At 42.1% G+C, this 18,083-nt stretch overlaps 1 protein-coding gene and 1 long non-coding RNA gene across 12 annotated transcripts in view; one reads left to right on the top strand and one right to left on the bottom strand.

Moving 5' to 3' along the window:
- Positions 1 to 15,606, bottom strand: part of LOC109709147 (pentatricopeptide repeat-containing protein At2g33680) — a 31,632-nt gene extending 16,026 nt beyond the window's left edge. For 4 of the 9 annotated variants that reach the window (XM_020231213.1, XM_020231214.1, XM_020231215.1 and 1 more), the window contains exons 1-2: positions 13,294 to 15,606; positions 12,529 to 12,606 (exon numbers count right to left, since the gene is read on the bottom strand). In XM_020231213.1, coding sequence (XP_020086802.1) covers positions 12,592 to 12,606; positions 13,294 to 15,495 — 2,217 coding nt within the window. In that variant the 5' untranslated portion in view covers positions 15,496 to 15,606 and the 3' untranslated portion in view covers positions 12,529 to 12,591. Of the gene's footprint in view, positions 1 to 309; positions 1,576 to 2,754; positions 4,493 to 11,484; positions 11,551 to 12,528; positions 12,607 to 12,742 lie in introns of those variants that run through there. The other 5 variants (XM_020231220.1, XM_020231221.1, XM_020231218.1 and 2 more) reach the window with 4 other exon arrangements.
- Positions 8,887 to 11,539, top strand: LOC109709148. Of its 3 annotated transcripts, none has more exons than XR_002215888.1 (4): positions 8,887 to 9,093; positions 9,220 to 9,417; positions 9,951 to 10,148; positions 11,451 to 11,539. It is a non-coding gene; the product is annotated as an uncharacterized LOC109709148 (long non-coding RNA). The 3 variants fall into 3 exon arrangements; XR_002215889.1 differs by having other exon boundaries at positions 9,951 to 10,131; positions 11,451 to 11,534; XR_002215887.1 differs by lacking the exon at positions 11,451 to 11,539 and having other exon boundaries at positions 8,890 to 9,093; positions 9,951 to 10,489.

The raw sequence follows: 18,083 nt of genomic DNA, 5'->3' as shown, positions 1-18,083 counted from the left end.
TCCTCTGCCAGCATGCCCAACAAAGGCCCTCCTTTGGTGCTGTACGAGAGAGAGAGAGAGAGAGAGAGAGAAACTTTTTTTTTTCTTTTTACCTTTTTTTCTTCTTTTCTTTCTTCTTCTTCTTCCTGTTCTTCTTTTTTCTTTTTTTTCTTCTTCGGATCTCTCTCCTCCTCCTTTTTTTTTTTCAGAGGCCTCCTTATATTAAGCCTCTAATGGCTTATGCTTTTTTTTTTTAGAAACTATTCAAACCTTCCTTTTTTTTTGAAATAGGAAGTGGGATATTTTTTTTTCAAATTTTACATTTTTCCCCCTTTTTTCTCTTATTTTATTTTTTTTATTTCATCTTTTTTTTTACTCAAACATATGTGTTTTGTCCAGGCATGAAAGACCAGATTGTTAGTAAGGTGTATCACTGAGATATTATCACAGCATAAGATCGGAGGCTGTCGAAGTCGGAGACCTAACTCACCTAAAAGAGACTATCCATATCAACTCAGTAGTGGTATTAGCTAATCTCTTGTGTTCGGACTTGGTGCTTGAGCATGCCACAATGCGTTGCTTTTTGGAACTCCACAAGATTAAATTAGAACCAAGGAAGATAGCAAAACCACTAACGGAGCATCGATCATCAAGATTGCCACCCCAATCCGCATCCAGAAACCATGAAGAGTATGGGAGGCATCTCGCCGAATAAGAAGACCATTAGTACCCGTCAAATATCATAGAATCTGTTTAACTGCCATATCAGTGGATTCTGCTAGGGCAATGCATAAACTGATACACCTGATTGATGGCATAACTAATGTCTGGTTGAGTCAAAGTTAGATACTAAAGACAACCAACCACATACGATATACGGAGGGATTATCATGTGGATCACCATCATAGAGAGAAAGCATGAGACCCTAATGTTACTGGAGAAGCAATTGGTTTGCAATCTAGCATAGAGTTTCGGCTGAGAATGTCATGAATATATTTAGACTGAGTAAGATATAGTTTGTTAGGTGAAGCAGGCTTCAATGCCAAGAAAGAAATGCAGCGGTCCCAAATCCTTCATAGAAAACTCCCAATGAAGCGAGGTGAGTAGAGAGTTGAAAGGCGCATTGGGTGTTCCAGTGAGAATAATGTCATCAACATAGATAAAAAAAAAAATGAATATAAAAAACTGTTAAGAATGCACAAAGAAGGATCGGCATAAGATCCACGAAAACCAAGTCGCCGAAGAAATGCACTTAAACGGAGAAACTAAGCCCAAAGGGGGCTTGTTTAAGCCCATAGAGAGAATGTCGTAGGCTGCAAACATAGTGAGCCCATGTAAGATCAACAAAACCAGGGGGTTGTTGCTTGCAAACTTGCTCGTCGAAATCCATGTAAAAGGTGTTTCTCACGTTAAGTTGTCAAATTGGCCACTGAAAGGAGGTAGCAATGGCTAAGATGGTTCGAATGGTGATTGGTTTGATAACTGGACTGTATGTTTCATCGTAATCAATTCCGTCCTGCTGATTGAATCTTTTGGCAGCAGCATGAGCCTTGTAACAATCAACAGATCCATCGGCTTTCTACTTGATCTTGCACCTATTTACACCCAATGACACGATGAGAAGAAGGAGGTGGGATGAGATCCTAAGTATGATAATTGACAAGAGTCAGATATTCATCCTGCATAGTAGCACGCCATATTGGATCCGTCTCTGCCTTAGAGAATGATGACGGCTTTTGCAAATTAGCAGAAATAGAGAACGCAACCAGATGTTTTTTTATCAACAGTAAACTGCGGTGGCTAAAGTGAACCATCCTGTGATCTCGTTACCATAGGATCGCTATATCCCACAACCATTCGTAGGAACATCTGAGATGACACTCGGTGAGGTAGGCATAGAATGAGATGCTATTGTTGGTGGGTTGACAGGCTAATGTCCGATGCTGGGCACCTGCGATGGATCACTAATAGGACCAGCTTGTGAAGTCGGATCATTGACTATACTGCGAGGCAGGCTGGGCGTTGGTTCAGTGGTTGGGTTGGTAATGGGTACGAGTCATTGGAATGAGGCATGGGTGAGGTTGTGGCTATCACTAGGTTAAAGATAGGAGGAAGTGAGAGGCCCACAGGGGATATATTATGCTCAACCAAGGTAGCACCTTCGAAGACCTAAAAAGAAATGACTGCTTGTCAAACACTACTATTTGGAAAATGAAAATTGGACCTGTACTCGGATCATAACAACGATAGCCATGATAATTAGACAGATAGCCAAGAAACACACATGGTCGAGAGCGCAAATCAAGTTTATTGTGAGTATAAGTCCGCAGATATGGGAAACATAAACAACGAAAAAAGTAATTAGGGGATTGGTCGTGTAAAACTTGAAAGGGTATCTTGTAGTCTAGTGATTTAGTGGGGAGACTATTTATTAGACATGATGCAATTTCAAATGCATAGTCCCAAAATTTCGAGGGTAAATATAAAGCTAGAAAAGCAAGATCCACATCAACAATATGCCTATGATTTCGTTCAGCAGAACCATTCTGTTGAGGTGCATGTGGGCAGGATATACGATGCAAGATTCCATTTTGTTGCAATTTAGTTTGAAAGGCAGTGGACATGAATTCTTTGGCACCATCAGATTGAATAGCTTCTATTTTGTGTCCAAACATATTTTCTACTTGCAAGCAAAAGGCATGAAAAACATGCAAAATATCCAAGAGAAACTTTAAGACAAAAAACCATGAATATTTGCTATAATTCAAGAAAATGAATGTAGTAGTGATGCCTCGTACGAGATGTAATAGGCACGGGTTCCCACACATGGATATGAATGAGACCCAAAGGAACAAACGTTTTACTATGAGTAAACGGAAGAAGTTGTAAAATTTTACCCAACTGACACGAAGCACAAACATAGGCCGCATGATTTTTATTGAGGGAATACTTTAAAAACACATTGATAATAGAAAAAACAGGGTGACCTAATCATTAATGCCAAAGAATAGTTGACTGAGGCATGGTCAAGAAGGCTTGAGGTGAGGAAAGGCGTCCATCTTTGGCATGTTAGTAGTAAAGCCCATCCTTAAGTGTGCCGGATAGTAGCTTCTGGCGTGTGTGAAGATCCTTAATGACAAAATGATGCAGATGCAATTCAAAGAAACATGAGTGATCTCGAACAAATTAGAAATGAATGATAAATGTTTCAAGATATTAGGAGTATGCAAAATATTTTGTAAAGTAAAAAAGCGGGTAGGTGTTTTGAGAGTGGAAGAGCAAAGGTAAAACTGGCAAACCTGAACCGTCAACAATGTGGAGTTGATCAGTGCTAGGATGATCTGCTTGAATATTGAGATTAGCTAAGTCTGCTGCAATGTGATGAGTGGTGCCCAAGTCAATATACCAGTCTAAGTCATGATCATTGGAGTTCCTTGAGCAATGTTTGCCTGGGCATGGGATTTCCAAGGCGCTAGCCTAGTTAAAGCACTAGAATAGTTAAGGGGAATAGCAATGTATAGCAGTATGTCCAAGGCACTGGCAAAGTTGGCAGCGAACAGAGTGATTTGGGTTGCGCCTTCCATGATTTGGTTAAGCACGCCGCATCCGGCCTTCTCTGAGAAAAGGCCCATGCTGATTGAATGAATTGTTTGATTAGGAAACCCTTCCCCGTTTGGGTTAGAAAACCCAGTCAGATTGACAAGAGAGCCCCCATAATTAGGATTCCCTCTCCCTTTGCATCTACCTTGATAATTTCCTCTATCCCCTAAGGTGCTGCAGCTACTATTCAATCAGCCCCTTCCCTTGACAAAGTTTGCAGTGGCTGAAGTCGGTCCGAGCAAACCCGAGAGAGGTGTCATCTCGATTGAGGCAGCATATTTATGGCAAGCCTCTTGGTTAAGCAAAAAGGTAGACAGATCATTGGTGCTAATGGTGCTTAGAGACAGAGCGAGAGCTAGGACAAGAGGTTTCCAGTCAAGACCCAAGCTAGTGGTGATTCTCCAATTCAGATGCAGCGGCATGATTGGTTTCCCAATTAGAGAAAATTGTGTCGCCGGTTGCTTCACATTCTTGAAGCACTTGATCATGGGCGTGTCTCCTTTCTTGATGTTGCGCTATTGTTGCTCAATGAAGTCCTCTTAGGCGATTGTGTGGGAGTCAAAGAGAGTTGCCAACGTTGTCCATACTTGATGAGAGGATGCAAGGCCAATGAGATTATAGCCAACTTCTTGTGTCACCAACGGCATTAGAATTGTAAGGGCAATCTGATACTGAACAATCCATATTTCATATTCATGATTGGCTCTTTTGACTTGGTTGTCTCCTGCAATTGTTTCTAGAGGAGCGACGGTACCGTTGACATAACCTAGGAGTCGGTGTGCCTTGAAGACAAGTGTATCATGATGCTTTTCCCGAAATAATAGTTGCTTCTATCGAGTTTGACAGGAATGTTATGTAGACTAGAAGGAATCGATGAGTGGGATGCAGCCATGAGAGATGATTGAGAATAGCCTGAAAGGGATATTGGATTGTAAAAGGAATGTTCCATAGATTAAGGCTTTGATAGCATAATATAGCGAGAGAGAGTAGGTAGAGAAGAATTAATTGTAGTGTCCTTTATTTAGAAAGGAGCCGACTCTTATAAGTAATAAACAACTGTGAGGACTGAGAATTTTGTTATGTAGCAAAACTCTCTGTTGACGATGTTTTTGTGTATATTTTAATTACATAATCACTCGTCAAGTTTCAGGAGAAAACGAGTTAGGATGAAGAAGTTACGCAATCTTTATTATTCACTTAAAGTGAATAGTAACTCGGGTTTTTCGGAGAGGCCAATGAGTAGAGATAGCTTCTGGTGCATGTCGGACTCCGTTCATAGTGATCCAATAGCTCGTTTTCAATGGTCCGACTATCCTGGACCCAATGGCGCTGACGGATTTTGGGTTTGCTACACAGTTTTCGAGAAAACTGGATTTTTTCGCAAAGTGGACTTTTATTCTTTATCGTTTTTGCTCCTTAAAACTTCTCGTTGCTCCGTTTTGCGTGTGGACCCTCAAGCGGGGACCTTTCTGCGAAAGGAGGTTTGTGTAGAGGGAGCTTGGCCGCAAATATGCTTGTTTTAGGGGTTTTGGAGGGACTATTGTTTATATATTTGTGTGGTTTTGGAGAATCGGAGAGTGGATGGCTTTCGCCACGAATCGGCAACCAATTCAAACAAAATAAAATCGTGGGTTCGATGTCTCGGTCGTGCTGAACGTACCGGCATGATCCATTCGGATCCGACGGACAGATCGCCAGATATCGCGCGTTTATCTAGGAAGGGTCGAATTGACATTTTCACATTTTGCGCGAAACCCCCTATATTTTATGCGCGGAATTTCATGAAACTCGGTGGGCAGAAGCACGATGTTGTCATACACATGCAAACAGGAACTCAACTGAATATATCGGATTTCGAGGGAGTTGTACGCAAGGATTTAAGTGCCCATCGACACGGGCCGTATCTACCGTGCCATACCGTGCCAACAAGATACTGACACGATACAACCCCCGTGCCAATGGCATAGTTCAAAATCCTCTATTTTTAAATTTGTAAGTAATTTTCTGAATAAAGTTCAAAAAATTTGATAAAAATACATAATAAACAGTTAGAACATTTTGTTGCTAAAGAAAATAAATATTTCATGGAATTATGTGTTAGTACACATGATTTTTTTGTGTCTGGCATGTATCAGCACGACCCGGCACGCACCGTGTCGTACCGTGCCAACAAGTTTCCGGCACTACCCCATGCCACCGTACTTAAATCCTTGATTGTGCCCGAAGTCGACATGCTATAAAGGTGAACTTTAGGGTTTCATTGATGCAAACCCTAACCCTATCCCTTGCCACCCTCAGTTGAGCTCTAGCCGCCTTCCCCCTTCGACCCTCTGTGCACCACGCGCCCCCGGCCGCCGCCGACCGTGCTCCTGCCGGCCAACCGCCACCACATTCATCTTCTCTATCTTCTCCACCACCACCTTCTCCTTCTCTGCCTGGGCGTAAGCAGGGTGATCCCTCAACCTCAAGGCCTCCCTCCGACGTCACACTGGAGCTCCGGCGACCTTCCCCGCCAGCCGCTGCCGCCCCCGAGCGCCGCACCGCGGTTGCTGCAGTTTTGCTGCCAGCTAGAGCTGGTGCGGCCGTGCCCAACAGCGCCGCCTTCCCAGTCGTCGGCGACCGTCTCCGCCCCTCCCCCTCGGTCCCAGTAGAGGCCCGCGTCCATTCCCCGGCGGTCTCAGCCATCGCCGTGGCCGAAGAAGGAACCGCAAGCCCAATCCAACCCATGCGGGCTCAGGTTGCTCCAACACCGTCACCGTCGCCGCCGCCTTCCACCGCCGGCCAGCGCGAGCGCCGTCTTCCCCCCGTCGGCCGCACCCGTCTGCTGCCGGCGAGCCTACCGCCTAGCCGCCGCCAGTCACGCTCTTGTCTCCCTGCTCCGGTAAGCTTATTTAAGGCTTTTGGTTGGTGTTTTTGGGTTGTGCTTACTATTCTGGCAACCCGAGACTGTTCCGATGCCTCTGGAGGTGAGCATGGTGATCTCTGGTCAGTGCTGATCACAGTGCTCACCTCATTTATGATCAGCAAGTTCCGAATCTGCGTATTTGGTCCGGTTTGCTCCTAGTGCGCAAAGTTTGCTGAACTTTGGGTCGTTCCCGAGACCTCCGCAGTGAGCCGCTGTGCTCCGAACTGTGAGCACGGTCTCCGGCATATCGAGACCTGTCAGCCCGTGTCTCGACTGACCTGGGAAACCCTCAGTTTGCGGTATCGAGCCACAAAAGCTCCTTATCTACATAAAATAATAGGATTTTATGTAAATGTAGTTACTTTTATGCAATTTATCACCTTGTGGCTGCTGTGGGCTGTATGTGTGTGCGGAAGGTGACCTCTGGACTGATCGTCCAAGGTTCGAATCCTTTTGCAGAAATCGAATATCGTCTTCGGTGCGTTTTTGGGCAAAATTCGCTGACGGAACACGGTTTCAATTCGGAATTCTTCCAACGTTGTTTGAATGCACTATGTCCTGCCGCTGAGCCTTGTTGGCTGGTCACTTACGTCGTTCCGAAGGTTTGGAGATGGCGGGTGAGCGGCAAAAGGTTCCAGTGTCGAAATTGACACTTCCAAGAACCCGAATCGGAACGATTATCAGACGATAATCATTTCGATGTGAGACTTGGTGTTTGCTGTCGGAACACCCAAATGGGTGTGTTTCGGGGTAAAGTAAAGGCCACAAAAAACTTTGCAAGAGAGGTCCACAAAATTTGAACTATGCAATGCAGTCAATGTAGAAAGCCAACAGGGAAACACTTAGAAAACCAACAAAAAACAAGTGCCAAAAAACCCCTTGCAAAATAACTAAATCAACGTAAAATGACTCGTGAAACAAAAATGTGAAAATTGAAGCGCTTTCTAGTCATAATTTGTAAAGTTTAACCAAAAACAGACAATAACTGGGAGCTTGGACGTCTCTACTCCTCAAGCGATTCATTAAGTTCAGAGGGGAATAGAAAATTTTGTGCTAAATTCATTGGATACTCTTTTCTTTTTCCCCTATAAATTTTGGAACCCTAATCCTCCAGAAGTGAAATGGAGTATAGAGTGGAGAGTAATATATGTTGGAGTAATGCCATACTTACAAACAAATTCTACAACATTTTACAAACTTGCAATGCCATTCTTACAAACAAATTCTACAAGATTTTACAAACTTGCTTATGGGGCCGTATTTCATTGGTAAGAAAGTGTCAATCATGAGGTGATTATTGTAATTCTCAAGGCAAAGAATAAAATCTAACCACTAAATTTTGAATTTTGTAAATTGGTTGTAGAAATTGTTTGTAAGAATAGCACTTTCCTATATGTTGTTCCTTCATTAGGTTCTAGGCACGTGAATTGCATGTGCTCTTTTCCTGCCAATATATTGAGAACGCAGCCATGCTAACATTTTAGCACTTATACATTTAAGTTTCACATAGCAAGCAAGCATGACTTTCGTTAGTTCCACCAACAACAGATGATGTAGGGACTCGATCAAATGAAACAAAATATAGAGTTTAGGGGTTTAAACGTTGAAATAAAAGTTTAGGAACCAAAATAAAACTTTTGTAAAGTTCACAGACTAGTGATGCAATTTACCCAAATGCTAAATATTACATCCGACGTACTTATGGTAAGATAAATTAACCTACGAATCATATTGATGTATGGTTTTATGTCCACATTCTTACCAAAATCCATGGATAATGTGGATTCAGCAATAGTATGTGTAATATATGGAAACTTTGAGTTACGATGCTAACTTTGATATAGAGGATCAAAGAGAAGTTTGGATTAAATGTACATCATTCCCGAGTAATTTTGGATGCGTGGGAATGAATTCCGGAGATATAGGAGTGTTTCGGCGCAAATTGGGCGCGAAACGAAATGTAAAAAGGGGATTTTCGGATTATGATGCTAACTTTGATCTATGCAATCAAAGTGAGATATGAATGTTAATTGTAGTATCTCCGAATTATTTTGGAAGTGCGAGGATAGTTAATGGCAAATTTCGGAGATGCTTGGATGTAAAAATGTCGAATTTTAACTACGTGGCTAATTGGGACCAAATTGATCAAAATAATGCCAAAACGAAAATTAATTGCTTCCAAATTAAATTGGCAGCTTGGAGAGGTGTATTAGTATAATTTGGAAGTGATTAGAAGTGTTCGAATAGAACTAGACGCGCAAAAAGATCTCAAATTGCTGCTGCCAGGCTGAGGTGTAGTGCGGGGACTGAATTGCGAATCTGCAGGGACTGATTTGCGAACTGCTGGACTGCAATGCAGTTTCAGCATTTGAAGGGATTAAACAGCAGTTGGTTGATCTTATCCCTTCACCCTGGCCTATCTGAAGATGCCCACGTATTGGAGACCATCTTCCTCTGCCTTCTTCTCATCTCTTTCTTACTTTCTTTTTCTCTCAGCTATAGAAGTAAATTAGATGAAGAAGCAAGTGGGAAGTTGGCAGCCTGGGTGCTTTCGGGCTTGTTGGAGCTGCCATAGTGGGAAACTTCGTCTTGATAGCTTAAACCTGAGGTAATTAATTACTTCTCAGCTGGGGGTTTAATTTAATTACTCTTGGAGAGAGAGTTCTAGGTGAGTTAAGCCTGTAAAGAAGCTTAAAGAAGCCTTTAAATGGTTAGAGTGGATGTGTGTGCGCAGGAAATTCTAGAAGGGACTGTGGAGTTGAGTTTTGTTGATGAAGTGGCTGTCGGGTTGGACTTTTGGGCGCCCGAATTAAAAAGGGACCAGGTGGAGTTGGTGCTCGAGTGAATTGCTTTGGTGTGCCGAGCTGTAGAAAGGAGATTGAGCTGAGTGCAGCTTGGTGGATCTTCGAATTCAGTAGGGATGAAATTGGAGGTAAGTTGACTTCCAATTCCGAATAGGAGTGGTGTTGGTGGATGTGTAAGAGCTGAAATTAGTACTTGGAAACTATATAAAACTGCATACATACATATACGTATACATATACATATTGATGAATGGTTAGAGCAAAAATCTGAAGTAAATGGATCTAGAATTCTGATTGGAAAGATGCCCTGCTGTGAAGAAAAGCTAAGTAGGAACTTCTTGAGTGTGGAAGTTTCTAAATGTTAAGGGCTTTATGGAACTAACTCTATGTAATATGTATATGTATATGTATACTTAGGATTAGTGGTTGGGAGATAAAATCTAAGCTAAAATCACATTAAACCCTGTGTGAAGTTGGTATTAATTGTCCCTAATTCTCAGTTATTAAAGTAGAGAACTGATAAGAAGCTTAGTAGTAAGACCAAGTATATGTGTATGTTAATAGTATATATATATACATGCAAGTTGGAGTCAAGATGCAAAGTTATAGAAAATGTGAATGTAACTTCAGTCTAACCCCTTTTATTCTTATATGAATGAAGGTTGGACAAGATCGGAAGTTTGAATTGGTATTTTGACGGACCTACGACGCGCTAGTTAAATAACGCTTCGTTCTAGCTTTGTTGGCGTCGAGTTGCGAGGGCTAGTTGTTGATACGTTCCGAGACGTTGGTTCTAGTCTTGGCATCCCTACAAGTGGGTTGTGCTTCACCGAAGCAATTAGGTCGCTTCCATGCCAAAGTAAAGTATAATTATTATTGATGCATATATATATAGTGGTAGGTTGAGATTAATAATGTGAATGCATGAAACATGTTGTAGTAGTTAATAGTACCTACCATTGGAATATGCATATGAATACATTGTAGTTCATGCTATATGAGATGTGAATGTTGACATATTATGAACATGCTAGATGCATATGAGTTGGAAATGGGTCGATAACTCTAGGTCGATTAGAGCATCCGACAGTTGTAAAATGAGAATGTGTGAATTATAATCCTAGATATGGACAACTAGGATAAGACATAGATCGAGTGGCATGAACCTAGTATTATTAAACAAAGGTTGGACATGAACCTAGTGCCATTGAACCTAGGTTAAATAAGTGAACCTAGAGTCGAGATCTAGGTGAAATGATATAGAACCTAGCGTGATTGAACCTAGGTTATGATGTATTGTGATACTTAGTGTATCGGAACTAAATTATGGATTATAGTGGTAAAAGAACCACTAAGAAATGAATAGCTTAGACCTAGGAAGGTCGACGACATAGGATAAGTGTTAACCCTTAAGTTGTGAAAGTGGATTCCGGAATCCCTAGAAATGGGGACTGCAAGTGCAGTGGTTGTGACCAGTGGATTGGCAAACATAGAATCATAACTGCGGGTTTGACGGTTCTCCTCGCCTGGCAGTGATTCAAAGGGTTTGACGGTTCTCCTCGCCCGGTATGCCATGAAGCAAGTGAATCAGAACTACGGGTTTGACGGTTCTCCTCGCCCGGTAGTGATTCAACGGGTTTGACGGTTCTTCTCACCCTGTGTGAGCTCGAATGGGTTTGACGGTTCTCCTCACCCGTTGAGCTTGAGCGACTTATGGTCTCGGGGATTGACGGTTCTCCTCTTCCTGTGGTAAACCTATAGTCGCATGGACTTAAGGCTGAGGTGTTTGTGAGACGTCCTTCACCTCGAGCCTGACTTGACGCGGTATTCCGCGGATGATTGACTCGAGGCCGAGTCGGGTGATTAGCTTGATTAAGGTAGATGAAACCTTAGAAGCTAGTTGGATATGAGTTGTGAATAGCGAGATAGAAAGTAGAATCAGGAGATCTACTTATACATTGTTGCATACTTTGCATATCGCATATCTTGAGGCATACACATGTATTTAATATTTGCTTAAATTATCTATGAATATCTGCTGGACTAACATGTTACAGTGCCTCCTTTGGACCTGGTGGGTCGAGCTCTTCTCTTGGATGGCCATACCTATTGGGAACTATATTTATATAGTTCTCACCCCACGTTGTTTTAGGGATTTCAGGTTCACACGTGAGCGGCACGGCGGCGCGAGGGAAGGACGTAGCTCTGTAAATAGCGTCCTACCACCGAGACCAGAGATAACAATACCCGAAGTGGTCTAGCTAAAGGTATAAGATGAGAGGAACAAAATTAATAACTTGTATAACTTAATAGTACTCGGAAAGTGTAATATTGTAAAGTGAAAAACTGAGACAAATGTTTGTAATAGTTTAGCGTTTATATTTTTGATACTTAAGCAATCTATGTTGGATACAGTTCCTGGTTGGAACCTCGTATATTGCATTATATAGATTGTGACGCCTACGACGTACAGGGAAAGCTCTGTCCGTTCGGCGGTCTGTTGGCGCACCCGAATCTGACCAAATTGGCGGAGCTCAGGGCGTGACAGTATGATACAGAAATTATATGGTAATATAAAAAATATTTTAAATGTACTTATAAAACTTCCTCTACAATTAATTAAAAGAATCAATATATAGTATAATAATATACAAGTTTAATATAATTAATAACTAGTAGATATTTAGTAATATGCAAGGTTTTAAGTGCCCGTCGGCACGGGCCGTATCCACCGTGCCGTACCGTGCCAACAAGATACCGGCACGATACAGACCCCGTGCCAATGGCACAGTTCAAAATCCTTTATTTTTTAAATTAGCAAGCAATTTTTTCAATAAAGTTCAAAAGATGTGATAAAAAGACATAATAAATAGTTTGAATATTTTGTTGCTAAAGAAAATAAATATTTCATGCTATTATGTGTCGGCACGCAAGAATTTTTTTGACCGGCACGCATCGGCACGGCTCGGCACGCACCGTGCCGTACCGTGCCAGCAAGTTTCCGGCACGACCCCGTGCCACGGCACTTTAATCCTTGGTAATATGGAACTTTGTACCACTAGTATACGCATACTTCTGATGAAGTTATATATTCCGACTTCGTCTGCATATTTTTTTGTGACAATTTTAGATTGTCACATTGAGGTTAGACATAAGTTCATAAATAAATTCCTATAGAACAAGAAGAAGAAGAAGAGAAGAAATTAGCTAGACATTAGACCAATGGATGACATAATTACCTGGCGATTTGGGAACTTGCACATGTTGCATAGAACTTTTCTACGAATCATCTTGTTTTGACCTCAGCAACATATATTCTGCAACATCGAAAAAGCTTTCTATGCATCATGACTGATAGAGAATCATCAAAAATGTCAAAATAATATTTGTATATGAGGGTGGCTTGATTCTACCAATCTAGCTGCATAATAGAAGTAAAATACAGTTACAAACCTCCTAAGTCTACAGAGTCCTGTTCTTTGGGTAGGTTTAGGGCAGCATGAAGAAATGCCATTCAATTTGTGCTTTGACTTCATAGACAAGAGTAAGCAGGCTGTGCATAGTCAAATGATAGGAAGGCAGGGCAATTTAATGGACTATCCATCATGACAACATTCTCGTACATTGCCATTAGCAAGGGCAATCTTTTGTATCAATTAACAATTGCGACTGACTCAATCTTCGAAAATAGAAAGCTAAACCTTCAGCATTTCACTTCAAAAAACTTGAGGAGTTGCAAGATAAACATTTCTTAGCAATAGAGATGGTAGAGACAGGTTTGATGAGCAATGCTTTGATTACCATACTAATTGAACACTTAGGAGTAACAAATGTTTGTTTTCCTTTCGTGCCAAAAAAATTTCTTTGAAGGATGCCGAGGCCATTTAACAAATAATTAGCAAGATATCCAACTTCTGGCACTAAATAGTCACTGAATAATGAGAAGAATCAAGTTTCATCCTTCTTCAATGTGAAAATAATTACTAAGTAAGAAGTCAACAAACCGCTGATGCTATCAATTCTATGTCCTCATTCTTGTGAAATCCCATGTCCAACTCCAAATCATCGCCGAAGTATCGAGATGCTGGACGATATCCTTCGTCGTTCATGTGCTTTGTTAGCCTTCTAACTTGTGTATTTATATCCTCCATGTAGGGATGGTGCTGGTCCCCAACAACAAAAACATGAACTCTATTCTGAAGCTCAACCCAACTGCACCCTGGCTCCTTGCTCACCCCTCTAAGCCTCATTATTCGTCTCACCCGTTCCATATCATCCCACCTTCTCTCAGCAGCGTATATGTTTGACAACAAAATATATGCAGAGGAGTCCTTTGAACCCAACGCTATAAGTCTCTCTCCAGCATATGCTCCTATACTAAAATTCCGAACACTACGACAGGCCCCTAGCACAATACGCCACAAACAAGTGCCATGATCAATGGGAACTGATTCTATAAAGTCCTTGGCTTCACTGAGCAAACCAGCACGACAAAGAATATCAACCATGCAAGCATAGTGTTCTAGCCTAGGAGCCAAGTCATAATCATTGAGCATCGACCTGAAGTAAAACCAACCTCTCTCGACCAAGCCCATGTGGCTACATGCACATAGAAGATTAATGAACGTGATGTGGTCTGGTTCTGTGCTGTTGCATTTCATCTCCTCAAAAATATCCAGTGCAACACTCCCACGCCCATTTTGAGAAAATCCGGATATAATTGAATTCCAGTCAACAACATCCCTCTGTGGCATTCTTCTGAAGACAAGGGCACAATCATCAAGGTTCCCACACTTTGCATACATGGAAGATAGGGCACTCCCGATAGGAGCCCCTAAACCAAATCCATACTTGAGAGCACGAGCATGCATTTGCTTCCCTTGCTCCAAAGCTGCGAGGCCAGAACATGCTCTAAGGACGCTAACTATGGTCAGATTATTAGGCAAGATGCCCTCCTTTTCCATTCTTCCGTATAGTGTTAGAGCCTCTTCGTGCTCTCCATTCTGCACATGCCCTGCTATCATCGTAGTCCAGAGGACAACATCCTCCTCAAGCAGCTGATCAAACCCTTTCCTCGCCTCAACAACATTGCTACATTTTGCATACATATCCACCAGTGCACTTTTGACGTACACTTGAAGCTCAAATCCCAGCTTCAACAAGTAACAATGAGCCTGTCTCCCTTCAAGCAAAGCCATCGCATCGCTACATGCGTTGAGAACCCCAACAAATGTGAATTCGCTCGGTCTGATATCTTCCGACTGCATCTGTGAGAAAAGCAACAGAGCCTTGTCCGAATTGCCATTTTGTGCATATCCAGTTATCATCGCAGACCAGGTGATGGAATTTTTATCTCTTGATGAGTCAAACATCAGCAGTGCGTCGTCCGGGCTTTCACATTTTGCATACAAGGTGACGAGCGAATTCTCGACGGATAGGAAAGATGATAACCCATTCTTGACAGCAAGAGCATGGATCTGCCGACCCATCTGCAGAAATCCAGGGAGGCTGACAGCACTAAGAACACTGGTGACGACAAACTCGTTGGTGCTGCACGGGCGTTCCCACATGATCAACCTGAATAACCGGAACCCCTCGGCCGGACACTTTCCAACAGCATAGCCAGAAATCATGGCCGCCCAGGAGACGGAATTCTTGTGAGGCATTCTGTCGAACACCTTGCGAGCATCAGAAACAAGTCCGAGCTTGCAGTACATGTTGAGCAGCGAGCTTCCGAGAAAGACATCATCACAATCGGCCGTCTTGACGGCGACGCAGTGAGCCTGAAAACCGAAATCGGCATGGGCGTCCGGGGAGTGGGGAGCGGCCGTGAAAACGCCCGCGAAGGTGAAGGCGTTGGGGAGGAGGCACGCGCCGCCTTCGGCCCGCATGCGGCGAAAGAGTTCGGTGACGGAGGCGGCGGCGGCGGCGCGGGGGCCTTGGCGAGAGTAGGAGTTGATGAGGCAGTTCCAGGAGACGACGTCGCGGGCGCGCATCTCGTCGAAGGCCGCCGTGGCCTGGGACAGGTGGCCGCACTTGGCGTACATGTTGACGACGCTGTTGGCGAGGAAGACGTCCGCCCAGGACCCGATCTTGATGAGGCGCGCGTGGAGGGACCGCCCTTCCGCGACGCAGCTCCGTGCCGCGCACCGCAGCAGCGAGCGGAAGAGAGAGTAGTGGGAGCCGCAGGAGGCGCGCGTTGTCATCGATCTCCTCCGAATCCGACATCCATGCAGCCACTGTCGTTGCGCAACGGCCGTTTATTCATTTGATTTATTTATTTGTAACAACACTGTCATTATGTAAGCAGGAAGAGATCCGGTTGTGTTTGCATTCGGTTGTGTTTGCAATGGCTTTGAAATGAATATCCTTCCAAGAGAAGAGAAATTGAAAAATTCAATTTCTCTTCTCTCCAATTACTCTTCTTTTTTTCACCCAAACCCTCCATCAAATTTGATGGATGGTTAAGAATTTAGGAGCACAAGGGCTGCTGTACTCCTAATAGCAGAGTAGCCCTACTCGATATATATATAGAGAGAGAGAGAGAGAGTTTGACTAGGCTACTATCAGTAGTAAACTGCTCGGTTTGCTACCGATTTGTTTTTTATGATAGAGCTTCCAAATCGACGATCGGCACCATTGAACATGATCTAGATCATTTAAATTATCTAGAAATCAAATTTCATGATTTTTTGGCATCACTAACTGAACGATCAAAGGGTCACAAAATCTATAATTTTAATGGCCGATATGGTGCGTTTGCTCGTTTAACGGTATAGAAGAGTTCAAATCAACTAAATTTTTGTTAAAAAATTCTTTAAACTATTTAAAATAAGATCTAGACTCTAGATCTCAAATATAAAAATTGTATCATCACTTTTTGAAGGATATTCATTTCCAGTCATTCATTTTTCTGTTCACTTGATGGACAAGAGAACAATATTGAAAATGTGTGAAATTTGATTTCCAGATAGTTTAAATAGTTTAGATCATGTTTAACGATGCCGATCATCAATTTGAAAGCTCTATTATCGAAAACAAATCGGTAGTAAACTGAGCGGTTTACTACCGATAGTATATAGAGTCCATCTACTATCCTATTAATTGGATTGAGGACATTGTCCTATCAAATCGTTTTGAATGATCGGAATTTTAAATTGATAATCGGCACCATTGAAATTTATCTACACAATTAGAAATATTTAGAAACCAAATTTTGAAATATTTAAAAAATCATTATCAAGTTCATCGAAGAGTTGAAAAATGAACGGTCATAAATGAATAACCTTCTTAAAATAGAGGTTAGACTTTCTTAATTCATAATCAGAGTTATCAAACATTATCTAAATAATATAAAGAATTTTCTATCAAAAATTCAAGCAATTTGGATTGCTCTACACCGTTAAACAAGCAAACGGCTCATATAGGCCGTCAAAAATTATCGATTTTACGACACTTTGATCACCATGTAAATAATTTTTAAAATTTATGAAATTTAGTTTCTAGATATTTCAAATACTCTAGATCAATTTCAACGGCTCCGATCATCGATTCGGAATCTCTATCATCAAGAACAATTTGATAGAACAAGTGTATATCTGATTAATAGGATAGCTTTAGCCCTAGCCCTATATATATATAATATATATATGGCCAATTTAATATATAAAAATATTATAAATTTGAGTTATTAACAAAACTGGGCGCCTTTTTGATTTTGCCAAATCGGTCCGAATTTTCAGCAAAATGCCCAAAATACCCTTTTACTTTTTCTCTTCTTCTCTTTTATTCTCCTCTTTTTTCTCTCTTCATTTTTTTTTTCTCTCGCGAAGAAAGCAGCAGACGGCAGAGAGCGGAGGCGGAAAGGCCCGCTCGCCTCTCACGCCTCATGCTCTCGCCCGTCTGTCCCTTGCCCTCGCCGCTGCGCACACCCACTTTCTCGCCTGCCGCCCACCAAGGGCGGGCCACGACTATTTTTTTTTTTTTTGTCTTTGACTCTCCTCCACCGTCTCCGACAACGACGCCTCTCTCGCCCTTCCCCGCCCTTCTTGTCCTCTCCCTCTCCCTCTCCCTCTCCCTCCTCCTCTGCCGCCTTCGACGACAACGCATCTTTGCCGACGCCGACACCGTGGAGGTCGCTGCGGCGCTGCAGCCTCGGAGTGGGGGGTCCTTAGCGGCGTCGTCGCCGTGGCCGTTGGCAGAGAGGGGTGACAAAAAAAAATTATAGAAGAAGCAAGAAAAAAAAAATAAAGATAAAAAATTATAGAAAAAGAAAGATGAAGATGAAATTGCACCGTTAAAATAAAATTGTACTGTTTTAAAAGAACGTTGCACTATTATGGGCATAAGTTATACTACTTAAGATGTAAACTGCAGCTTTAAGATAAAAATTACACTCTTTAAACGAAAATTGTACTCTTTATGAGATATTTACACTGTTTCTCCTCTTATTGCACTCTTTCTGATGTAAACTGCATCCATTAAAATGAAAGTTACACTTTTTAAATGCAAGTTACACTCTTTGAGAGATATTTACACCGTTTCTTCTCTTCTTGCACCCTTTGAGATGTAAATTGCATCCCTTTAAGAGATATTTATACTGTTTCTCCTCTTGTTGTACTGTTTCTCCTCTTGTTGCACTATTTCTCCTCTTATTGCACTGTTTTTCCTCTTAAAAGGTGTAGTTTAAGAGGACAAATAGTGTAACAAAAGAAGAAATAGTGCAACAAGAGGAGGCTTTGTCCGTTCGGCGTCTGTTTGACGTGTTCGAACCGGCCAAATAGAATCAGGCTCG

The sequence above is a fragment of the Ananas comosus genome, linkage group 4 (assembly GCF_001540865.1).
Source record: "Ananas comosus cultivar F153 linkage group 4, ASM154086v1, whole genome shotgun sequence".
Classification (NCBI taxonomy): Eukaryota; Viridiplantae; Streptophyta; class Magnoliopsida; order Poales; family Bromeliaceae; genus Ananas; species Ananas comosus.
The sequence above is the reverse complement of the archived record's forward strand: the minus strand, read 5'-3'. Positions and strand labels throughout refer to the sequence as shown.